Genomic DNA, 26,216 nt, shown 5'->3' on the forward strand with positions numbered 1-26,216 from the left:
CTCATTCACCACCCCCAGGAGAACTTTGGGAGGATAGGGGATCACCCTGGCACTTGCCCTATTTGGTCAAATCCCCTCCTGGGGCAGTCTTATGTGGCTGAAACTTTCTCCGCTTGGTAGAGGATGGTGGGAGGAGCTCTCAGATGGGTCACCCTGCCCTGGAACTTCCTGTTTGGCTGGATCCACTCTTGGGATCCACTCTTGGGGCTGAAACCCACTCCAATTGGTAGAGATCAGTGAGGGGAGTTCTTGGAGGGGTAACATGACACCTTGCATCCAATCATACGTCCATCTCAGCCCTGGAGGCAATACCCCAGGGGGATGGGTCTTATGGTGACAGGTGGGTGGGCCCTTAAGGGTCAAGGGACAGCATCATCATGCGATTGACGTTGTACCCCTTGTATTACTACGTGGTGATGGGGGCCATGTGAGCACCCACAGTCAAAGGATGGCAATCTCTTTTTGTGTCCCCCCAATAGCTCTGCAACCCCAGAAATACTCCATTATTTGATGTTCTTTTCCCAGGTTCTAGCACAGCCTTTCTGTTGGGTCCCAGAATGCTACTGCCTTTAACTTTCACATCCAAGTTTAAGGAAGGGATCCTCAGGGAGTAAGTACACCTGATGAATGACTGGCAAATGCAGAAGGGACCTGGATCTGTTATTGTCATAAAACGCTAAATGAGTTCTTCCAGACATGTCCACTGGACAGAAACCATGATAACCGCTTCCTACCAGAAAGATGCCAACCAGGTAAGGAGAGACAGCCAACATCATGGCAATATTTCCTTGCTGTCTGTGTGTTTTAAAGGTCACTGTTAAGATGTTGACCAAATCTACCACAATATTTTCCTGCCTAAAATTGGAGGTTGACAATGCAACAAGTGGCTAATCTCAGCATTTTACTGACATCTAGTGGCAAGTATCCGCATCTCCTTTCTGCAGAGATTCAACAAATAATACCTGTAGTAAAGCATCTTTCTCCTGGTAACTTTTAAAACTTAAAACAATCAGTGATCTATGTTACAGGGACTGGGGAAGAAAGGAGCATCTCATACTTAACAGTCAACATTACCTGCCCTCACAATGCACATCTGTTTGGATAAAGAGTCTTGCTAAACACCCTAAAACGTTAACAATGTGTGATGTAAGGAGTCTCCTCCAGCTGGAGAGTGGATAAGGATACTGGGGAGAGGAAAGGAACAAAGATGTATCTTTAGGAAGTGGTGTAGTTCCCAGAGGAATGTAATAAGGTTGCAACACATAGGACTTCTGACAATAGACAGATCTTTTACTCCCTGGCTGCAGTCACAGATCATGAGTCAGAGTTAGAATAATTCATATCTAATAGGATTAGGAGGCACTATCAAGTGAGACTTTCCCATAGCCCACAGTGGCTTTTCACACGAGTTAGCCCCTACATAACCCACTGCAGCCCGCGGACACTGTCCTCTCATAAGTTTATCTGCAGCATAGTTCTGCAGGTGCAACCCATCCTTCTGTAGCTGCTCAATCCTTAGGCGAAGAATTTGCAGGCAGAAGTATCTGCTCTGGGGACTGCAGTGGATCCAGCACATGCATCTTGTAGTGCTATGCAATAGAACTCTTCTGCTCCAGCCTAGATAATTTCAAATCTATGATTTTCCAGGTGGCCCAAAAGGATCTTTTCATTTCCAGACCAACCCTATGAGGTACTGAAGTTGTGATACCTGTGGGCCCTTAGAAACAGCTAGGCAGCCCTATACTAACGGCTTGTACTTTCAAATCTACTATTGACCAGAAGATATCCAGTTGCTCTGTATAGCTGCATTACACAAGCTTCACAACAACCCTCTGATGTAAAGGACTCTCACATCTCCATTTTACCGAAGGCTAAAGTGAAAATGATGATACATAATATTTGGCCCTTATAGCATCTTGCAGCCAAGGATCTTGGTTACAAACATTGCTAGCCTCGTTCCACGTCTATTGTACGAGGAAGAAACAGGCAGAGAAATGGTGAGTGACTTATGCAAGGTCATAAGGCAAACCAGTAGCAAAACTGGGGCTATGTGTACACTAAATTGATGCAAGTTATGCTGGCATAATGCCATCACAGCTATTATATCACTGGCATGTGCACATTTGGTTGCTGGCATCAGCAAATTTGCATACACACCAGGAGTACTTGTGTCGATGCAATGTGGGCACACCCTGGGTAGATATCCCAGCATGCCATGCACTACTCTCTGGGGCAATACCTTTTGGGGGATTTTTGCAATGTGTATGGAGTAGAAATGAGTCATGCTGGGAACTCTGGGAGGTAGGGGTCAATTTCCCAACCTGTAACTTTCTCCACCTGATAATGCCATCCATAGCCCACAATTTTTGCCCTTTTAAACCCTCCCTTGGGGGGGGGAAAGGAGGAGTGATAGCTCAGTGGTTTGAGCATTGGCCTGCTAAACCAAGGGTTGAGAGTTCCTCCTTGAGGAGGCCACTTAGGGAACTGGGGTAAAATTATTACTTGGCCCTCCTAGTGAAGGCAGGGGGCTGGACTTGATGACCTTTCAGGGTCCCTTCCAGCTCTATGAGACAGGTATATCTCCACCACCACACACTTATCAGCCATCTCTGAGCAAAGCATGGAACCCACACAACACTGCACTATTGTCATGATAGTTGCAGAGGCTGAGTGATCCTCTGGTATTCGCAGAGCCTCAGGAAGTACCACAATACTGGGCACACAATTTCTTTCAGGACAGACTGCTAAGGGACACAGTGAAAACCAATTCAAGGCTGTTGGGAGCATTCATGGAGCAGCACTAGGCAGTGGAGTGCCACCTCTGGGCCTGAGAAGCAAGCCCTGACTTGTGAGATTGCATCATAAAGCAGGTTTGGGATGATGAGCAGCACCTGCACAACTTCCAGATGCAAAAAGCAACATTCCTGGATCTGTGCACTCAGCCCAGTCCTTCAGCACATAGACACAAGAATGAGAGCTGCATTGAGAGCTGAGAAGTAAGTGGCAATTGCACTGTGGAAGCTTGCAATGCTGAATTGCTAATGGTCAGTGGGGAATCATTTTGCAGTTGGAAAATCCCATGGGGGCTGTTGTCATGCAAGGGGTTAGGGCTATTAATCATACCCAGCTACACAGAACTGTGATTCTAGGCAACATGCAGGACATCATGGATGGATTTTCAGCTATGGGGTTCCCAAACTGCAGTGGGGTGATAGACAGCATGCACATCCTCAGTTTGGCCTCAGCCCACCTTGCCACAGATTAAATCCACAGAAAGGGCTACATTTCGAAACTGATGCAAGCACTGGTGGGTCACTGCTGACCGTGGGCTGGTCTGAGGTGCATGATGCTCAGATCTTTTAACACAAGCCTGTTCAGGAAGGTTCAAGCTGAGACATTCTCCCCCCAACTGGCAGATTGCCAGTGGTGGCATTGAAATGCCAATCGTGATGCTAGGAGAACCAACCTACCTCTTGCTGCCCTGGCTCACGAAGCCATACACTGGTCAGCTTTACAGCTCCAAGAAAAAATTCAGCTACCAGCTCCGAAGGTACAGAATGACAGTTGAATGTGCTTTTGGTACACTGAAGGGACGGTGGTGGCATTTACTCACTAGATCAGATCTCAGGCAGAAAAAATATCCCAGTGGTTATAGCTCCTTGTTGGGTCCTGCATAATATTTCTGAGGCAAAGAGGGAAAATTTGCTGCTGAGGTGAGTGCAGAGAGGGAGCGGCTGTCTGCTGACTTTGAACAGCCAGACACAACAGCCACGAGAAGAGCTCAGCGTGAAGTTATGCAGCAGAGGGAGGCCTTGAATGCGCACTTTAACAGGCAGTCATGGTAAAGTGCTGTGCTGGACAGCATGGTACCTGGCCCTGAAGTTTTGTGCTGCGCTTGGTGTACATTTGTGACTATCACACTGTCTTTCACTGAACCTGAGAATTATGCAGTGCTTACTGTACATTTATAAATATTACATGTTTTGCACTCAATCTACAAGTTCTGTGATCCTGTTCAATTACAATTCCTGTGCACTTTAGATAGTGCTCAGCATTCATTCATGTTTGTCATGAAGTAATAAAGATGAATTTATTTTAAAAAAATTGTCGTGTAACAAAAGAGTGCAAAGAATGTGCAGTAAAAATAAAAGTGAAAAACCAAACAGAATATAAACTTACAATGCTAGAAAACATGTGTCAATTTCAGTTCACTTCATCCATACACACACTATGCCTGGGAGGGAGGGGTGCAGGGGACTGCAGAACTGTGGTTCGCCACTGACTGCAAAGGGAGGCACACATGTGACTGCTGGACCTGTAGGTCAACAAGAGCCTGTAGCATTTATGTTTGCAGCCTGAGAAGCCCCATTACGTCCCGGTGCATCTCCCAATCTTACCTGCCGAGAAACCTGGATCTCTCTCCTATCCACTCTTCCCTTTTCCAGCCTGTCTGCTGTATTCACCCTCCAGCTCCTCCATTCAAGGTCTGATGCACCACCGGCTTGCAGGATCTCATTGAGCATGTCCTCCATAATCGACTCCTATCTCCTCCACCTCCTCAGGGTAGGTGTTCCCTGGATGTGGAGCTAGTACCCCTCACAGCCACAACGGTGGCAGCTATAGATAAAACAGGCAGATGTATCACTGAATTTATAGTGGAAAGCAATACTCCCTTCCCTTATTCCCATAAGAGTTTTAAGTCAGACATGCTTATTGACACTTCAGCTTCTTCAGCCTCTACACACCACCAGTGTCCAGCTGCAGCCATGATTAGTATGGACTGCTGGGGTTGGGGGAGAATTGTTTTGTGTGAAACAAAACACAAACAAAAAAAACCATTGACAACTGAAGGACATAAATCCACACTGTGTAGAGGCCAAGCATAGGAGTTTATTACACACAGCGCTGGCAGAGTGTCACCTGGCTTATTAGGCTCAGAGACACTGTCAATCAGTTGATTACAATAGAATATATAGATTTTCCATGGGCAGAGGAAAGTGACAGAGTAGGCAGTTCCACACCCCAGGATAGGTTTTGCAGCAAAACAAGATAGCACATTAGCCAATGGTTAAAAGGTTACATAATGTCTCCGCCCATGGTCTCAAGTTAGCAAGTTAACATTTAATTAATATTTTGATAAAATGTTATTAGTATAAAATATATATGTTGAATTCTGATTTGGGGTCCATAGGAATGGAGCAACTCCTTTGATTGTCCACCAGGTACATTCCTAGGGGTTAAAGCAAAGAAACAGTGAAAGTATATGACAATAAAGATTGTCCCCTTTATGTCTTAAGGCAGGCACTGGTCCCTGGGAAGGGAGGTGGAAGGATGCTGTATCTTATACTGACATGTGCCAACTTTTCATAAACTCAAGGTTGGATCTGTGGGAAGAATGTTCCCTACAGAAGAGACTGACACAATAGGAACAGGGATCCTTTGTTCAATTTCCAACTCTGAATAAGACACGATTATTTAGTTCTTAGCTCCAACACCTGGCAGTTTGCTGACCAGGCCTATTTTAGCAAAACAAGATTATTTGTTTACCCCAACTTTCTCTTAACTAATTACTATTTGCTAGGCCTCTGGTCTCTTGACCAAACTCTGGACTTTGGGTCTGAGAGAGAGCTGGCACAATCCATATTCCAGGTTGCTATATAAAATGCACATGGATTTTAACCTTTCAACCCCCAATTGAATGGGCATGAGTACAGGGCAAGGGCACTGAATACTGACACTACTTTCCAAAGGCCCTGGTGATTTTAGCTGATATTTCACTTCTAAGGATAACAAAGGCACAGAGAACACTGCTGCTGGTGGTGCTCCAAAGCTGCCCAGGCTTAGAAGCCACTATCCCATTTACTGCGGTGGTGCCTGCCAAAGTCATAGGGGAGTGGAGTGGGAAAGTGTCCTACTGCAGACACAGGAATTAGGGCAGCCAGTTGTAGAAATCTTAGGAAGAGGACTGCAGAGTACTTCCATGAAAGTTTCATTGAGATCTCTCAAGAGGATGCAAGGGATATCCCTGAGTACATAAGCAAACTGCTTCACATAGCTCTCCAGTAACTCGACAGGGGAAGGAAAAGCTGGTACCTATCTCTAAGTTAGACGTATCTCTACCTCTTCTTGTTTGAGTAAAACAATGAAAAGCAGATAACTGTCCTGCTAACTTGGGGTTGGGCCAGGAGCCATCTTCGCATTTATGGGTGGGTGCATACACACACTTATCCAAGGTTCCTTCCCCTGGATCGGGCTTGTCTGTACTCAGCTGGTGGGATTGGCTAGACTGTGGTTCACAGCACAGCAGTACCCCTCCACCGCATGGCCTTCTTCCTCCTCCTCCTCCTCCTCCTTGTTCATAGCAAGGGTCCTTGTCTAAGGGCCCATTGAGGCATCCATGGCGGTCTGTGGGATGCTGGTGGTGACTCCACCAAGTATGGCATTCAGTTCTGTGTAAAAGTGGCAGGTCTTCAGCTTAGCATCAGATCGACTGTTGAACTCCCTGGCCTTGTGGTATATGCCTGCCACAGTTCCTTCACTTTCAGTGGGCACTGCTGCTCATCCCTGTCCCATTCCTTCACCTGTATCCCCTGTGAAGTCTTTCTAGTTGTCCACACTTCAATGACTAATCTGTAGCTGTACCTGCATAGTCTCTTCTCCCCACAGGCTCAGGGAGGTCCAATACTCCTTCTAATCCAGGAAGGACCACATCTGGCCAGGGTGGCCAGTGGGGCAGCTGCACACTTCAATGCTCGCCAAACTGGGCAACTAGCAAAAGGAATTTAAAAAATATTCCTTTAAATTCTTCCATTTCATCTAGCTGAAATTAATTGCTCAGATAGTACTGACAGTATTGGATCCTCTCATTTCTGAAGTTTGCCCATTATTACCAATACTTTTATATAAGACCATCAATTGACACGAAAGGGAAATATCCCAGTTTAAACAGAATGGAGATTACACTTGCAGCATAAGCTTCAGTATTTATCTAATCACTATTATTTGGAGGAAAAAAAGGGGGAAGGTTCAAACAATGGTGCTATGATTTCTTCTCTCTTCTAAATTACTCCAGACCCAGAAATTTTACATTAGAGGTGGATAACAAAGTAAATTCTAACTATGGAGAGACTTTAAAAAAGTGGCTTCCTAAAGACTCCCTATTTCATGTGTCAGTTACACCATGTGAAAGCTATGCCACTGATAGCTAAGAAGATATTTATCTCTAACCAGCAACCCGGCAAGCTCAACCTGGAAATTGAGCAGAGTTCTGTTCTTCTCATGACCGATCACTAGTAAATGAAGATCCCTCGGACCAATTTATTTATTCTGATTTTTATAAACAATGATAAAACATGTCCAGTCAGTGCTATGGCCGCTATGGACAATCTCTGAGAAATACACTAATTATGTCCTCCATACCCTCTATGGCAGCACCATTGTCCTCGAGCGGTGCCTTCAGTTGTACCTGTGGACACCAACCAAAGACTAATAGGTTAGCACTGAGGACATGTTTCCCTATAGGATATATTTCATCTCATTAATAAACATACATTCACACTCACATCTGCACAGTGCTCTTAGTCTTTCAGCTGGCTAGACTGTTATAACTGAGGGTGCAATCTTGAGAAAACGACCACGCATGGAGGTTTAATTCTACTGCTTTGGGGAACATGCTACAAGTAGTATAGGTAAATAAGTTCCTGACAGCTTGTCATTTTTTAATTACTTTTAGAGCTGATCTATTTTACAAGTTGCATCAGATTAACTAATGGTGTGTTTTAAAACTGTTTCCGTAAAATGGGTGTAGATTTGTGCATACACGTAAGAACATAATGGCAATACTGGGTCAGACTGAAGGTCCATCTAGCCCAGTATCCTGTCTTCTGACACTGGCCAGTACCAGGTACTCCCGAGGGAATGAACAGAACAGGTAAACATCAAGTGATCCACTCCCTGTCGCTCATTCCCAGCTTCTGGCAAACAGAGGCTAGCGACACCATCCCTGCTAATAGCCATTGATAGACCTATCCTCTGTGAATTTATCTAGTTCTTTTTGAACTGTTATAGGTTTGTTTGTTTAGCTTACTTTTAAAAGACCCCAAATACTCTATTCTTAGACCAAAAGAAGATTGTCTACATACAAACTTGCACCAGTTTAACTAAAATCTTTAAAAATGTACCTTCGGTTAAACCTGTGCCAGTTTGTAGGTATATAAGGCTTATTTATATTATATAGCCCTAGGGACCCAAACTGAGATCAGGTGCTGTACAAACTGAGTAAAACAATCTTGTATCAAGATCTTACTTTGTTTAAGGTCTTAACACCAATCCCCTCCTGAATAAAATCAGAATGAGCAGACAGGTGACAGAATTCTATTCTTCTGCCGCAAGGTAGAGGAAAAATCTATGTTTCTATCATTTTTAGCAAAGTAGAAATTACTTCAGAGGAAGCGCCATGAGAGTCTAATTCATCTGTCATTGTGCAGGCCTTTAAGTTTAGAGATCCTAGGTCTAAAAGTAAGAGGGGATCTTCAAGACCAGATTAGCTAAACTAAAAGCATGAGACACGCTATTAAAATTCCTGAATCATGATTTATGGGACCACTCTGTCTATACGAGCAGGAAGGGTAGCCTCTTTCCTGATGGACCTTCCTCAGGACTTCAAGGAATGAGAGGAAATGTGACAAAAAGGCATGGTTAGTTAGCCCCTTGTGCTCTAGAACTTAGCTGCTTCAACAGATGATTATTTTTTGGCATGATCAACATCAAAGGGAGTGGTAATGTTGAAGCACCTGGAAACAAAATACACACTCTGCCTAGGTGAACTATCTTCATACTCTAGATTTCTCTGCTCATGCAGATAAACTATAATCATATACTGAAAAAAGTCTGCTCTTATTAGAACTAAGTTATTATTGCGGTTTCAGAGCTAAAGGATCCCTGAGCAGTTCAGGCTAATTATGCACCTCTCTTACCCTCATCCTAGATTGTCTGTCATGATCCAAGTGGAAATTCTACCATGTCAGGAAAGTGTCTCATGATAAACTTCTCTCTCCTCCCCTCTTTCATCTGTAGAATGGGAGATATTTTGACTGATTCCAGTATTTTAAGTTCTTCAGAACAAGATTGTTTGCTTCGAACTTCTTGAGCTGCTGAGCATGATATCAGGGAATGCAAGTGACCACAAGCTCATTTAACTAGGTGGATGCTGGGACAGCTCTATGTAAATAGAACTTAAGGACTCTTACCACATCCAACTTGTTGCAAAGCACAGGATTTAGGAGATGGGCAAAGTGTGGTAGGGCAATTTCCAAGTGATAGATGCAGGGCTGGCTCCAGGGTTTTTGCCCCCTCAAGCAGCAAAAAAAGCTATGACCAGCTCTACTGCCACCGCTTCAGTTTTCGGTGGCAATTCGGCGGCTGAACCTTCGCTCCGAGAGGGAGCGAGAGACCTGCTGCTGAATTGCCGCCGAAGAGCAGGACGTGCTTCCCCTCTCCGTTGACAGCCCCAAGCACCTGCTTGCTGGGCTGGTGCTGGCCCTGGATAGATGAGTTGAACACCACGCACTGAATCCTCATGGAAGATCTGAAATGGTTCCTCTTACAGGTGAGAGCAGCTCTCTCCCCCAAATTACATGTGGAAATAATCATGCTGAGAAGGGCAACAGCCAGGAATGGACCGGGCCTGAGGGGGACCATGAGGCAGAGCTTTGATTTGAGAACTATATCCAAATACATTTGATAGGTGGAGGGACTCTCCCATTCCACTTTCCTGCAAACTGCTGAGTGCAAAAACTTTTCTATGAAGGGTGCTGCTGACAACCCAAAATTCAGCTGTGCTTGAAGAGCTCTGAGACCTTAGGGATTGGGGATGTTGTGAATTAGAAGTTTCTGTCCATAGCAGTATGTTGCCTACACCTTATTAGAGACTGGAAAAGACTAGGTTGCTACAGGACAGTAAGGGTATGCTTACACTGCAGCTGGGAGAAGCCTCTCAGCCTGGGCAGACAGACATGTTATCTCAGCTGGTGCTAGCATCCTAAAATACCTCTGTGAATGTTGTGAAACTGGCAGAGGCTCAGGCTAGTCACCCAAGCTCACGTCCACCCGGCCCCGTAGGTCCGGGCTCTCTCCATCAGTGGTGCAACAGTCACACAGCTATTTTTAGCACACTAGCTTGAGCCTCTCTAGAACAACTCTCTACCCAGGCTAGGAAGCTCCCTTCTAGCTGCAGTGTAGACATACCATAAGGGCTTAATTACTAATTAGATAGTCCCATAGCCACTAGAGCCTGTGGCTCAGACTCTATCCAGGCTGCTAGAGAAAGATCTAGACTGGATTGGAGAAGGGATTCAGAAAGGCAATTTGTGGCTATGGGAAGAAGAGTGGAGTACCAAATTTTCTGGGAGTCTTGGGAAGAGATGGAATGGGTGTGTGTGCATGGAATATATTTTTCAGGGTCCCTGCTCATCCTCTGGAAAAGAAGCTCTAGAGAGAGAAAAACATGGATTGAAGTGAAAGCTCCCGAGAGTACCTTGTAATCACAAGCAATCCTCCTTGCTACAGGACTACAAGGCAAATTTTTGTGACTAGATATGCATCAGGTTGTATATAAAGACAAAAAAGCAAGTTGCAGGAGAAATAAAATTAACTGCTTTTTCTTCCTCCTTGAATTTCTGGGCCACTCATCTTTTCAGTCATAATTGCTTTGGAAGACTAAGATGAGTTTCTATCATCAGTATGAGTTCTCAACACCCAAGACTTGTGTCTGTCTTCCTGTGACTAAGGGGAAGGAAACAGGAAACTGCTGAGGCCAGTTTAGGTAATGATAAGTCAAGCTTTTTAGACTGGGTCAGTCAACGACATCTTATGACCCTCTTCAGGTGCATCTCTGCTAGAAAGTGCTTTTTCCAGCACTTGCACTTTTGCTAGCAATGGAACAATTGTTAATGCAGACAGGGCTTTCTTTACCATGTCATGCAAGGACGCTCAGAGCAGCTGGTAAAAATGCTTAAGTCTTGTCTACAATAGTGCTTGTGTTATTGATAGAATGTAGGTACAGCATTTTCTATTGCAGACAAAGCCTTTAAAAATGTAGCATATTTAAGTTTGGGATGCCCAGATGTTATATCATGGTTACAATACTCTTATGGGTTAGGGACTGTTTATCCCATCTCCACGTCCATTGAAAGAATGATCTAGGTGGAACAGGGCAGTACCTAGACCTTCAAATTTTGCCCCTAGGAAATAAAATACTAACAAGAGTCTATTTTCAGAAATGGATGCTTCTGATTGAAACAGGTGCACTTACTCCTCTGCAGAGATGAGTGAGAGGGAGGTGTATTGCTGTCCAGCCTCAGAAGATCCAGTTTGGCCCCGAGGGAAATAGTCACCATAGCGTTGATTATGTCACCATGGAACTGCAGGATAGATGATTGTTCTTCCCTTCGTCTTGTTTCTAAGGTATCATTTTGCCTGAAAATCACCTTAAATCCTGAATTGAAAAATTTGCTTTGCAGAAGAAAAACACAGGCCCACCTTTTGATTAAGAGGTAAGCTAGACTGAGGATGCTTCTAGACAGCCCAATTTGTTTACCTGTGACAGAACACGTGGCAGAGAAGCCCAGCTGCCTGAACTGAAGTCAGAGGTTGTACAGAAATACTTTCACGAGGAGGTAACATTAAAAGGCAGGTACTGGATATGATCTTGTGAGCTCAACAGGAATTGAAGTGTACTGAAAACCTCGCTGCAGTGAGCTCATTTTACTTCTGGGCTGAGAGCAAAGCATGCGACATTTCAGATCCAAAGGCAGTGGTGATGTTTTCTACCTTGTTGGGATGTAAAAGTGTAGGCATGGAAAATATCAGGCAAGTGTTCACAACCTCAATTTTGATAAAACATTGAAAATGGCATTTAAAACATTTTACTCATTCACTGAGCTGGCACCGCTTAATCTTTGTCTGTTACATGGGTTCTTCAGAACTACACAGATCACACTGTCTATCAAGTAGCCATGTGTCCTCTAGAGCAGTGGTTCTCAAACTAGGGCCACTGCTTCTTCAGGGAAAGCCCCTGGCAGGCTGGGCCAGTTTGTTTACCTGCCCCATCCATAGGTTTGGCCAATTGCAGCTCCCAGTGGCTGCGGTTTGCTGCTCCAGGCCAACAGGAGCTGCAGGAAGCGGTGCAGGCCGAGGGACACTCTCTTATGGAACCAGCAGTCAAATAAATGGGAAGTTAGAACATGCCAGTTGTTTTCAGCAGCACTGCACAAGCTTTGTGCAATATATTCTTTGTTAAGTCACCTAGCAGGTCATACACATTTAGAGTGAGGCACTCATTCTGTATTCATTTTGAGGCCATCTTTGAAGTCTCACTCATGAAAAGGATTTTACAGTATGTTCCACTAAGACATTTAAAATATGATTCTTAATTGGTCTTGTCAGGGTTCCTTCCCTACTCTGAACTTTAGGGTACAGATGTGGGGACCGGCATGAAAAACCCCTAAGCTTATTTACTAGCTTAGGTTAACAGTAAGCTGCCACCACCATGCATGTTCCAAATCTTAGGGGAGAGCCATTTGGAACTCTGCCTTCCCCCCAAATATTTCCCAAGTCCCTAACCCCCCTTTCCTGAGCAGATCTGAGACTAATTCCTCCCCCCTAAGTCCTTACACTCTTTTTCCTGGGTAGGCTTGAAAGTATACCCTCACCAGTTAGTCCTAGTGAACACAGATCCAAAACCCTGGGATCTTAAACAATGAAAAAAATCAATCAGGTTCTTAAAAGACGGATTTTATTAAAAGAAAAGGTAAAGTTTCTCTCTGTAAAATCAGGATGGAAATAACTTTACAAGGTAATCAGATTCAAAGAGCCCAGAGGAACCCCCTCTAGCCTTAGTTTCAAAGTTAAAGCAAAACAGGGATAAACTTCCCTCTAGCAAAGGAACATTTACAAGTTGAGAAAATAAAGATAAAACTAACACGCCTTGCCTGGCTGTTACATACAAGTTTGAAATATGAGAGACTTGTGCAGAAAGATTTGGAGAACATAGGACTAAGAGGAACCGGACATCAATCCAAGAGTGACCACCACCAAAACAAAGAGCACAAACAAAAGCCTTCCCCTCGCCCCAAGATTTGAAAGTATCTTGTCCCCTTATTGGTCCTTTGGGTCAGGTGTCAGCCAGGTTACTTGAGCTTCTTAACTCTTTACAGGTAAAAGGATTTTGGTGCCTCTGGCCAGGAGGGATTTTATAGAATTGTATACAGGAGGGTTGCTACCCTTTCCTTTATAGCTATGACAGGTCTCCTTTAAAAAATCCTGTTGTGAAACAAGAAAGAGGTTTTGCCTTCAAAAGGTTATAGTTCAGTTTCAAAGTAACTCTCTTTCCTAATAGGAGGCTAATTACACTGGGGAGAAAACAAGAAGTTTCTCACATCTGATTTTAGACTCATAACAGCCATTTTCCAAAGCTGGTTGGAACATTTGCAGCAAAGTGAAACTTGGCTGAAATACAATGATGCAAAGCAGAAGCATTTCATGGAGAGTTATCTGTTTAGACAAACTTTTAATTGGGAAGTTTTTTTGAGAGAGATTCACTCTATAGCCTGATGGTTAAGGCACTGGGATGTGGGAGATGCAAGTTCAAGTCCCTTGCATCAGGTAAAGTAAGGATCTGGGACTCCTACATGCCAGGCCAGTGCTCTGACCTCCGGAATAGTCAAAACACCCCTTCTTCCGAATCAAAGAGCTAATTTTGACTCAGAAAATGAACACTGACAAGTCCACGTTTGAGAACGTTTGCAAGCCTCTGTTTTTGTTCCCATGTGGAATAAAAATATATTTTAAACCCTCAAAAGTTGGTGTGAAAAGGAATTTCTGTCCTCTGGCCAGCACTACCTTTTTTATCATGAAGATCATTTTTGATAGAAAAACACTTCAAGAAATGCTTAGACTTTCCAAGGGATTGTGGTGCATTCTGAAAAATCCAAGTCAACAATCAAGATCAAGTTGTCGTGACTTCTGAGCAGTTCAGTAGCTTTTGACTCAAGATCATTAAATTTCTAATAGAAAAGCAAATGAGTGGACACAGACACAGGTTCAGTGTTACTCTAGTTATTTTATTTACAATATGTACAGTTCCTACAGAATATGGTTTCTATTAGGATACTAGATAGCAAAAACAAGTCCAGCATAGATCTACATACTGATATCCACAGCCAGCACAAAACCCACAGGACACACTGACTGGTCCAAGCCTCAGGTCTGAAACACCTAAAGACTTTTTGGAACTACAGGTTCACAGCCCAGCAGCGTCAACTCAGTAGGGTGAAGGGCTGAGGTAGATACAGTACACTGAGTTCCATGTAGTTTACTATGCACGTGTCAACACAAACCCTGCCTGACTTCTACCAGTAGGGGGCTTGCGTGGTGGGGCTGGCTAAAACCCTCCTCACCACTGTTAAGTGTGCTTGCTGCTTGCCACACTCAACCCCAGATGTGACTGTCAGTGGTGCTGTATGTATGCAGTTGGTAAAGCACTTTGGGAACCTTTGGAATGAAGAGCACTATATAAATATCAGTAATATGTTTTTCTATATTTATAGGAGGAATTTAGGTTGCCCATGGTAATAATGTGATGCTGCGTAACAGTGCTTGACTTATCTTCTTGTTTTATCACTGTAATTTAATGCAGTCTGTTTCTATTACTCATCTACAATCCAAAATACAAACTCAAAATTGAAATCATCCTTATTTTGAAGATTACATCATGTAATTGTAAATTCTTAAAATGAATTAAACAAGGAGAATGCATCTGAGAATACCCTACCCTCCTCTTCTCTTCATAGTGTTAGGTATTTCAAATAGTCACACCTTAAACAACGTCTCTAAATCTTTCCCTCCTCAAAGAGCAAGCTATTTGTGCTCCAAATCTTCTCAGAAAACCTCAATGACAGAAAAAGTTGGAAAGAACAAAATGCTTTACATATGTGGGGTCCTTTCAAAACTGGTGCACTAACTAGTGCTATCAATAGTGATAGTGAAGAAAGTAAAACTACCAATTTGAAATTAAAAGGCACCAAGAGCTTACTGCTGCAAAAGTGAAATGGATGTTTTCTTCTTAAGTATAAAATGCAGTTACGATTACTAGAGATAACTTCTATAATAGGCCGCGGTTCACGTTACTACTTTGTGTGACTATGAAGGCTCAATGATTTTCAAGAGCGAGGTGGAGTCTATACTAGGCTATCCTAACATTTACATCCAAGAAATGTAAAGCGCGCCCATTACTTCTGGATGGCACAACTAAAGAACATCTAAAGTACAATCTGAGCACTCTGTAAGCACCAGTTGCCCTGGATTGCAGCACAACCCTCACCAGTTAACACAAACATGAATCAAAGGAAATCTTTACTCACTCAAGATATGCTATTTAAACCACTTTTATCCATCTGAAATGGATAAAGCAGAGGACAAAACTAACTTGGGTTTACCTTGATTGGAAATAAACAATCAAAAACAATACAACATACAATTCCACAAACAAATCCCCCACTACAGGAATATTTAAAACCAGAAGCAGGAAATTAAATTAATTTTAAAACTGAAATAGAGGAAGGGGGAACCCCTCTATAGATTTAGTTACAAAACAAACACTCCTGCTGTTTTTGACAACCACCATAATCAATTTCAGAAAAAAATTATAAAGGCCATCACGTATACAACCCCTATTAAATGTTTATTGACAGGTCTAATAAAGTAAGCTTCTAAGACTGGTTTTGATTATGAATACAAGGAACACATTACAGCAATAATCTATAAATCTATTGAGAGCTTACCTTTAGAGACTCCAGATTTTACTTTACACCATTTATAATATTAGATTTGAGAATCTGGACCACAAAAGTTTTGTACAAGGCAGGCAGAGTCAAGTCTACTACAAAGACTCTACTACAGCTTTACAAACAAACTAGTAAAATATTTTTCATTCATCTTATTTGTACATGGTTCCCTCTTGGAAAACCTTTTATTTCCTAAGCTCGAATGTGACTAGTTAGAGGCAAAACACCAACCAAAAAAAAACAATCAAAAAAATACACAACAAAACAATCCCTCCCAGACCACTCCCAAACCCCCAAACCAACCAAACCCAGGGATATACATTGGCAATACTGGAAAAAAATATACATCTCAGTAAAACCTTAATATAAATGAAAACTGTACTTCCAAGGAGAGTAGAAATCTTCTTCAACCTCCACGTCATCACTCATCGAAGTAAAATTTTATAGAAAATTTTATTCAACATACAACATTTTCCAGCAAAAAAGGCAATATACAGGAAGAGTTGTTGTACACTGCGGCTACAGAAACAAAATAAAGTACTGGAAAAGAATGTAAAATTGTAAGTGTGAATTGCTGATTCTATTTGTACTGCACTCAAAACTAGACACTCAGCTGGCATTAGCTCCAAAATAAAAGGAAGCAGTCTGGGGACTGAAATAAAACTACACACAATGAGTATCAACATCAGTGAAATTCACTTGCAGACTCACCCAACAAAATTAACCTCCAAGTGTTAAATTGTACATGTTCATTAAATATACAATTCCATTTTTTTATTTTATTTTTTTCCATTTTTTGTTTTTGTTTTTTTTACAAAGTCAACAGCTTACTAAACACTAGTGAGCATGCCCTCTGTGCTGAAAGGCTATTTCTTGTGTTTTTTCCCCCATCTCTTCCAATGTTAACTAAATTAATTATATTTATAATCCTTTCACCTGCTTTTGCCAACTCTGAGCGTCATTCTATTTGTCAAAAGGCAGCACAGTAATCCTCAATGGTATTTGTCAATGTTTTTAAATTTAATAAAAATACCCAAATCTCTTTTAGGACCCAGAGCATCCACTTGGCAAAATGGGATGCATGGTAGCGACAGAACAACATAGGAACTAGTTTTTTAAAAAAGGATCCTATGAAGCTGGAGGAGACAAAAATCCCAAATAAGTGCCAACAATGTACACAATGAAGTAGAGATTGCTATTTATTGATGTGAGTTTTTTTGCATTTACAAATGCACAAAAATGTCATTTAAAGTATAACTGAAGGAAATAAATCTGATGTGAGTCTAAACATAAGACTTACTAGCTGCAGTGATGGGGAATACCACACCAGGAAGGGCAGCCAGACAGCTTATGCCATCTATAAACGTACTACAGACAAATATTTTGCCAATGTCAACTGTTCTACTAAACTCTTCCCTCATTATGCTGACAATTGCCTTGTATTACGTTTACCATAAAATAACTCTCATTGGCATCCAAGCTTTATAAAAACACCTTCATTTTGCTCAAAAAGGGCAGTCAATAGATACAGAGAAGCCAAACTGAACAGCCTCAACAAAATAAAATTAACATCAGCAGCAAATCCTCTTGCTGAAGACTTCAGATATAGTGCACGTGTACCAAAGTTCTACTGTTGTTAAAAAGGTGCACACACACACTGATATTTGTCCCTTGCCTTGAACAAACTGGTTGCGTAAGTCAGTTATGGATTTTAATAGCTTTTTCAAGGTAAGTGTAGCGACTTCTCTTTGGGGCTTTATTGAAATGGTCAAGCCCTAGCCATGGCCTTGGATGAGACATGTTGCCTAGAAGAGGGAGAAAAAAAAAACCCAAATAAGCTTTTAAGACACAGTAGCAACCTTATATTTGCACAAAATATTTGCATGCCCTTACATGGAACAGCCTGAATCTTACAGTACTGAAGCACTTCAGAAGTCTGTAGAATGTTTTCATAGCAACCACTGCACTTCCACTAATGCCCTAAACTGTGTCCTTGGATCTATTGGATATATACACACTACTTAGCTGTTGCTACCACAATTTTACAGACATGCTAAAAGTGAAAAATTGCTGTACTACTTGATGCCCAAAGACAAGAATCTGAATGCATCAGCTTTCATAGCTCTCTGAATAAAAGAAACCGGCCTATTTTGAAGAGGAAACTACCATCTAGGAATACCAAGTATCAGAGGCTGTACTTTATTACCCCCCTATTTTAGGTTATTCTTGCCATGTGATTTACTTGGGGCTTGTCTACACTACTGCTAACTTACGTCGCTCAGGGGTATGAAAAAGCCACCTGGCAAGTAATGCAAGTTACATCGACTTAGCACGGTATAGACACCACTCTATGTAAGCAAGGAAACACTCTCCCGTCGATGTAGGGCACCTTCACCAGACATGCTACAACGATGTTGATGTAGTGCAGTAGTGAAGACGAGCCCTTAGATTTAATAGCACTGAAGTACACTCACATCAATTAACTCTTCAGTTGGAATTTTTGAAGAAATTATGCAACTAAGCCCCCGATTTTAGTCCTCCAAAAAAGTTTACAAACATTTTGAAGGCACTAAAAATACAGGAATTTTGTCAGCTGTCCAATTCAATGTTTTGTGTTGCCAATGGTTAGTTTTCGTTATGCACTGTAATATCTTTAGAACATTGTCTCTAGATTTCTTACAAATGGAAGAGAGTTCCCTGTAAGGTGTCCACAATGCATCAAATGTTCTTTGGAGTGAAGTGATGAAGAGAGTAGCTTAAAAACCCTACAGCAACAAGGACCTGACACTGGATTCAAATCAGCCAACTGTGATGACGGAAGTGTGAATTACTTGACCTTCTTCTTCTAGAAGGTTTGTGTGCATGCACTTTGGATAAATTTTCACCATTGAAAAAGTAAATTCTCTTTCCTCTTGGCATAATGGACAGTGCATTATAAAAACAGATGTCAGCAATGCCTTTTAAAGAGATACCATTGCACATCATAACACTGATTAATGACAGGAAACTTGTACACCTCTACCCCGATATAACGCCGCCCGATATAACACGAATTCAGATATAATGTGGTAAAGCAGCACTCAGGAGGATCAAATCAAGTTCGATAAAACGCAGTTTCAGCTATAACATGGTAAGATTTTTTGGCTCCCGAGGACAGCGTTATATCAAGGTAGAGGTGTATTCTTTTTTAGGTCTTGTCTAGACTAGGATTTAAAGGTGTGGTGTTAGAATGCTAGCTAACATGTTTTAAAAGCCTACTTAATCGCTGTGCCTTGTCTACACATCTGCAAAACTGGTCCAATTAAGTCTAGGACAAAGGTTTAACTTGAACTGTTTAGCATGTGTTAAAGTCTACATATTGGCTACATCTTAGGCCAGGTCTACACTATAAACGTACACTGATTTAACTACATCGCTCAGGGGTGTTAAAAATCCACAACCTTGAGTAACACAGGTACTACCCTTTCCTAGTGGGACCTCTAAGGGAAGGCTGTGGTACAAACACTGCTTGCTTTTCCCTGGGTAAAAAGCCCACAGAGTGTATTGGCTCTGCTTGTCTCTGTGCAAGCATGGTGAATGGAGCGCTAAGCATTAGTCAAGTAAAGAACATGGTGAACAGGGTACACAGACAAGTACAGATTAGGTTACATTTCAGCATAGTACTCAGCTCTTAAAGTATATCTATATAATATCCCTAATTAACGCTCTGTTCCAGTTTGATTCCACCTTCAGTGAACCCGTATTACGGTCTCTCTTTACAATAAGTGGATTAGAAGAATCTGAGTTCAAACACCTTTGGGGGAGTCTTAAAATTAAGAGGTTTATAAGAATGGAGCTTTGTACTAGACAGCAATATTACATATGTACGTTACTCCAATAAAAATGAAGAAACCAAATATTTAAACGAACTAGAGTAAGATGAGCAATACAGCAAAGCTTTTAGCTTACATTGCAGCTTTCTTCTCTTGTACAATATGTTGTGTGCACGCGTGTGTGTGTTCAATAGTACTCAGCTACTTAGGCGCACACGCTTTATTTGACTCATGGGGGAATAATAAGTGGTTCTGTAAGTGTGTGTGGGTATATATACATTAATAATGCAAATATGTATTCTCCCATGCTAACACAACAGTGTACATATACATTTTATATTATATACAGATACATGAGTGAACTACATAAAGCATATTGTGGGTGGACACTAATATACCTTTTTATTTCCTGAGTCAGGGATCACTGCAGAAGTAACAAATGGCAGAGTAACTGCTGCAATTTAAAACAATAGAGTCAAATTAACCAGCTACTCACCGGGTTGGGGCTCAAAATCTTTCAAGTTCACTTCATACTCATCTTCATTCAGGTACTGGTGTCGACCCATCATTACAATGGCAAACTTAAACTTCAAAAGGAACAAACTGTTAAGATTCTGGATGGAAATAAAGCTCTACAGTTTTTTCAGCTATCTATATTTGGTATAGTAATGCAGAGAGCATATTAATCTGAAGTGGCACATATTCCAAACACAGGAAGAGGAAACCCTATAAAGTATTGTTTCCAACATTCCCACATGGCACCTTTTTCCTGCCCCTCATCCCATAATCTGATGGAAACTCAACAGTATTTGATCTAAACCGAGTCTCTTATGGTAAAACAGCTGTTCTATAATCCTTAAGTACATTGTATTAGAGCTTTTTTTATTTTGAACTCAGGATCAATAAACTGCAATATGAACTCTCTCCAACATGTTACCTTTTCAAATTCTTTTTCTTGGATGTCCAGCATTGTTTGAATCCGCTTCATCACCTCTCTGAAATGTTCACCCTAATAATTTTTTAACAGCAGATATCAAAAAAAAATAATTTAAATAATCATTATAAAGAGAAATTGGATAGTGACTGTTGTGATTTTCCTGCCAAATCCTGCACTGCAGTACAATGACATAAATTATCCAGTTATTTCCAGAAACTATTACAGAAATTTCAGTACCACCTACTATTACAGGGATGGGGAAACTACGACCTGTGGGCTGGATCCGGCCCCTCAGGGCTTTGGATCCAGCCCGCGGCGGCAGCGGCACCATGTCCCTGCGGCCTCCTTGCATTGCCTTTGCCTCCAGGCACCGTCCCCCGCAGCTCCCATTGGCCGGGAACAGGGAACCTGGTACCTGGAGGCAGGGCAAGGGCAGTGCATGCCTCCCCTCTTCCAGGGGCTGTAGCGCTTCCGGGAGCGGCACAGGGCCGGGGACAGGGCAGGCAGGCAGGGAGCCTGCCCTGACCCCAGTGCACCCCGCTGCCACCCTGGAGCCGCTTGAGGTAAGCGGCACCGGGCCGGAGCCTGAACCCCTCCTATACCCTGCCCCACAACTACCTGCCCTGAGCCCCCTGCCGCACCCTGCATCCCTCCTGTCCCCCAACCCCATGCCCTGAGCCCCCTGCCACACCCCGCTCCCCTGTGCTTCCCAACCCCCTGCCCTGAGCCTCCTGCCACACTCCACACCCCTCCAGCAATCCAACCTCCCGCTCTGAGCTCCCTGCTGAAACCTGCACCCCTACCCCCTGCCCTGAGCCCCCTGACGCACCCCACACCTCTCTTGTACCCCAACCCCCTGCCCTGAGCCTTCTCCTGCAGTCCACACCTCTCCTTCACCCCTGCCCTGAGTCCCCTCCTGCACCCCAACCCCCTTTCCATAGCCCCCTCATACACCCCATACCCCTCCTCTGCCCCAATCCTTTGCCCTGAGCCCCTTCCTGCACACCGCACCTCCTCCTACACCCCGCACTCCCGCCCACACCCCAACCCCTGCCCTGCATACAACTTCCCCACTCAGATGTGGCTCTCAGCCCAAAAAGTTTGCCCACCACTGTACTATGACACAGTGGTAAGTGAAACCTACATTTTCAATTCACACTGGTTCATCAGTGGCTTGTATGCAAATTGTTCCTAATTTAATCAAATCCTTGTTTAGATGTGTTTGCACAACTTTTGACATATGTGTAAATCAGGCTAAGGCCAAGATACAAGTAAGAAATATTGCAAATGGAAGAAAAATAGTGTTCTAAGAAAATGGAAATATCTTCTCTGGAACATTGTCATTTTAAATCCCTATAACCTGTGAATTTTTGCCCTCACTAGCATTATCTTTGAAATTAAGTACCTCTGCCTTGTGTTATTTTATAAACTCACAAAAGATGATGCAGTGGAAAACACCAAAAAGAAAAAGGTTCAATCAAAAGTCAGCCATTAAGAACATGAAAAAACAAAACAAGTGGCCTCCCTTAAAAATAGTACTAAAGGTTTATTTGCCACTAGTCACAAATATGAATACACACAACTAGTTCTGAATTCTGTGGCAATACACACATTTCTGGGTCCAAAAATCTTACAAAACTAGATAATCTTTGTATGAACTGGCATATCAGAACAACAAAAAAAAGATGCTAACTTTGAAAACAATTGGGTTAGAATTTTGAAACTTGCAGGGGTTTATTGTCCTTGAAGATAAAGTGTATGCTAAGTGTTAAAAACAAGTCATTTGAGGTAAGAGCTATGAAGGTATGTTGGAACAAGGCTTCTAGAAAGTTAAAAATATTCATTTTTCACAGCCATGACTAAAAAAAAGTCAATTTTCTTCGTATTAACCAAAAAAAAGACGGTTACTCACCTTTGTAACTGTTGTTCTTCGAGATGTGTTGCTCATATCCATTCCAGTTAGGTGTACGCGCCGCGCGTGCACATTCGTCGGAAAACTTTTACCCTAGCAACTCAGTGGGCCGGCAGGTCGCCCCCTAGAGTGGCGCCACCATGGCGCTCCATATATACTCCTGCCGGCCCACCCGCTCCTCAGTTCCTTCTTGCCGGCTACTCCGACAGTGGGGAAGGAGGGCGGGTGCGGAATGGATATGAGCAACACATCTCGAAGAACAACAGTTACAAAGGTGAGTAACCGTCTTTTCTTCTTCGAGTGATTGCTCATATCCATTCCAGTTAGGTGAATCCCAAGCCTTACAAAGGCGGTGGGGTCGGAGTGAAATGTGGCAGAATAAAACTGCCGAGCCAGAGGCTACAGCCTCTCTTGAACCAGGGCATACTGCGAAGCAAAGGTAAGGACCAAGGACCAATGGAGCTTCGCGACCGGTCTCGTGGGTAGAAACACGAGCCAGCAAGGCGGCAGATGAAGCCTGAGCCCTGGTAGAATGCACGGTGATGTGGCTTGGGGAAATATGAGCCAAATCAGAACAAGTGGGGATGTCCGCCATCACCCAAGATGAGATCCTCTGAGAGGAAAACAAGGAAGCCCTCCCTTTGGCCCGCTACCGGGGCAGAGCTGGGGCACCTTAGGAAATGATTCTGTCAGCACAACATAATGCGAGCACTCCACAGATGTCCAAGGAGTGCAACGGTTATGCCCATTGCGTTGAGCTGTGGGTAACATGAAAGGCCAAAACACCTTAGGGAGGAAAGCCGGGTGTGGTCATAACTGCACCTTGTCTTTGTGGAACCTTCGTAAGAGCTCTGATCTCAGAGACCCGTCTGGCCAAGACTAGGTTGAGGCCCCAGGCGGGGCTGGGCGGCGCACCCGAGGGTGCAAGCGCTCCAAGCCCTTGAGGGACCTCGAACCCATAGTGGGACACTGAACGTCCATCTTAGCCTGCTGGAAGGTAGGGATGGCTGCTGAGAGTATCCTCAGCGATGATACCGCCAGATCCTGCCGCTGAAGGCCAGAGGCAGGCCAAATAGAGGGGATCGAGACCTCAGCAGGAGCAAGATCGAGCGTACTGCAGCTGTAAAGGAAACGCTTCCACCTGGCTCGGTACGTTGACCAGGCGGAAGGCTGCCTGTCACCCCGACTCAGGTACGTGAGGCGAAGAGGCTGCAGGTCCAAGTGACGAAGCCTGTCATTGCCCTGAGTGATGAGGTCTGGGCTGACAGGCCGAGCAACGTGGTATGTCAGTGCGTAACGAACCAGTGGGAACAGCGGGAAGGCATAATGCAGTTGGCCGTTCCACGGCATCAGGAATGCGTCCAAGATCGATTCCGAGGAGAGACCTTGGAAGGAGCAGAACACCTGGCATTTCCTGCACTCGCGGTGAGCGAACAGGTCTGTGTGAGGAACCATTTCCACTTCCGGAAAGCGGGACGCCTCACATGGGGCAGAGTGATGACTCGTAAGACAGGAAAGACCTGCTGAGTCAAAGAGATAAGACGTTCCGAACGCCTGGGAGAAAGGACGTCGCCAGCTCCATCGAGTGGGCCATGCAAAGACCCGGAAATGGATGGCCTCCTGACAAAAAAAGGGGGAAGGACTATGTCCCCCCTGAATGCTTATGAAGCACCTGGCCATTGTGTTGGCTGTAAACACCGAGATACAACGGCCTCGCAGCTGCCGCTGGAACCCCTGGCATGCCAGGCGGACTACTCTCATTTTTGGGGCATTAATGAGGAATGCCAGCTCCCTAGAAGACCGAAGGCCTTAAGCTCGGAGGTGACCATGAGCACTCGAGCAGAGAGATGATGCGTCCGCCGTCAGGGGCAGTGAGGGCTGGGGCGGATGAAACCGCATCCTGTCCACACCAAGGAGGGAGTTAGCCACCACTCTAGGGAGCCTAAGGCGTTCGAGGGAACGGTGACTACCATGACCATTGGCTCCCTGTCCAAGCGGTACGCCGAGGTGGGCCGGACTTGGAGAGGACGGAGGCGGAGCGTGGCGCTTTTGGTTACAAACTTGCGGGCAACCATGGACCCAGGAGACTGAGACAAGAACGAGCCGAGGTCGTTGGGAAAGCCTTCAGACCTCAGATGATTGATGCCATCGCCTAAAACCGCAGTTGCGATAAGCAGGCTCCGGCTAGGTAGGAGACCAAGATAGCCCCTAGGAAGCCCAACCTCTGCGTGGGAACCAGAGCAGATTGCTCTATAGTAATCATCAGGCCTTGATCTGAATAAGACCGTGACGATGCCCACGGGCTGAGTGGTTTGTGTGTCAGAGTCTCCTCGGATAAGCGAATCGTCCCAATACGGAAAAACGCATATCCGACATAGCTACGGTAGGCGGCGACTATGGCCGTAAACCGGGAGTATTCACCGCTGGCTATAAAGCGGAGGCATCTCCCATGTGGAGGGAAGATGGCATTGCGAAAGTACGCGTCCTTCCTATCCAGGGCGGCATAGTAGCCCCCCGGAGGCAAGGATGGAATAATGGTTCCCAGGGATACCATGCAGAACTTCAACCTTATCCCAAACCGGTTGAGTCCATGCAGGACCAGGGAGGTCTGAGACCTGTGGTCGAGTGGGGGACTAGGGCATAACGGGAGTAAAACCCCTAGCCCCTTTCGTCCGCTGAAGGGGGACAGGGCTGGAGCAATTTAAAGGTGGTACCTATGCTCCATCGTGCGCAGGACCCAGCGATCTAAAAGTAACTGGGGCCATGCCAGGAGAAAGCGGGATCAGGATCCCGTCCTGCGACTGGTACACCGCCTTCCGGCGAACCTTGGAAGGTCCGTCTTTGGTCCCAGTGGTAATTGCGAGGGACCTTGACTTTGGCTTTTTAGGGGGCCTGACGTTTGTCTGCGACCACCTTGGCCTTGCCGTTTTCCAGAGTTCTGCCTCTGGCTAGGCACAGAGTATGGCGGCTGGGGCCATAAAGGCCTGCGTTTGGTCGCAGGCGTATACATGCTGAGATGCATTAGGACCCTATTGTCCAGCAGGCTTCGCAGTCTGGGGCTGTCTCTGCCGCGAAGATGCCTTTACCAACAAAGGGTAAATTCTTTCCCCCGTCCTCCAAGACGGCAGCGAACTCTAGGTGGGAGGTTCGAGGGAGAAACTCCTCCACCCAGGTGCTATAATTATCGCAGCTAAGCAAGGCTTGTTGCTTTGCTACCCAGAGGTGCAGGGCCCCTGCAGAGTACACCTTGCATTCGCCAAGGCTCTTTCTGCTTCGGGGCTGGCGCCCGCTGGCTATGATATCAGGATCGTGGTCCTGAGCATAAGATCCGCGCATATGGGGTGACACGGATGCGTGTCCGGACGGCCATGGAGGTACTAAAAGAGGGCACGGGCCGAGTCTCTGACTCACTCGGACCTTGCCCAACTCGGCACCGGGGACCGGCGTCAGGAGGCGTATCGGTACCTGGAACGAGATCCAGACCCGCAACCAGAACGGTGTCGGGAGGTGGACCGAGATCTCGAGGCTCGGAGAAGAGCTACAGGAGTCAAGGTACCTGCCCCGGTGCCAGATGTCGGAACGGTGCCGATAGCGGGTCGGCGAACGGGATACCGACCGGTGCAGTGAGTGTGACCAGTACCGAGGAAAACAGTACCGGAACTGCCAGTGGTGTCCGGCGTGCCGACAGGACTTGGAGCGTCTGCGGGACCGTG

At 44.5% G+C, this 26,216-nt stretch overlaps 1 protein-coding gene across 1 annotated transcript in view; it reads right to left on the bottom strand.

The window, feature by feature from the left end:
* Positions 1 to 14,099: 14,099 nt before the first annotated feature.
* The window catches only part of USP7 (ubiquitin specific peptidase 7), a 119,849-nt gene continuing 107,732 nt past the window's right edge, over positions 14,100 to 26,216 (bottom strand). The window contains exons 29-31 of the mRNA XM_030576795.1: positions 20,592 to 20,663; positions 20,151 to 20,241; positions 14,100 to 17,647 (exon numbers count right to left, since the gene is read on the bottom strand). Coding sequence (XP_030432655.1) covers positions 17,541 to 17,647; positions 20,151 to 20,241; positions 20,592 to 20,663 — 270 coding nt within the window. The 3' untranslated portion in view covers positions 14,100 to 17,540. The remainder of the gene's footprint in view (positions 17,648 to 20,150; positions 20,242 to 20,591; positions 20,664 to 26,216) is intronic.

This window comes from Gopherus evgoodei, chromosome 10 (assembly GCF_007399415.2).
Source record: "Gopherus evgoodei ecotype Sinaloan lineage chromosome 10, rGopEvg1_v1.p, whole genome shotgun sequence".
NCBI classification, from domain to species: Eukaryota; Metazoa; Chordata; order Testudines; family Testudinidae; genus Gopherus; species Gopherus evgoodei.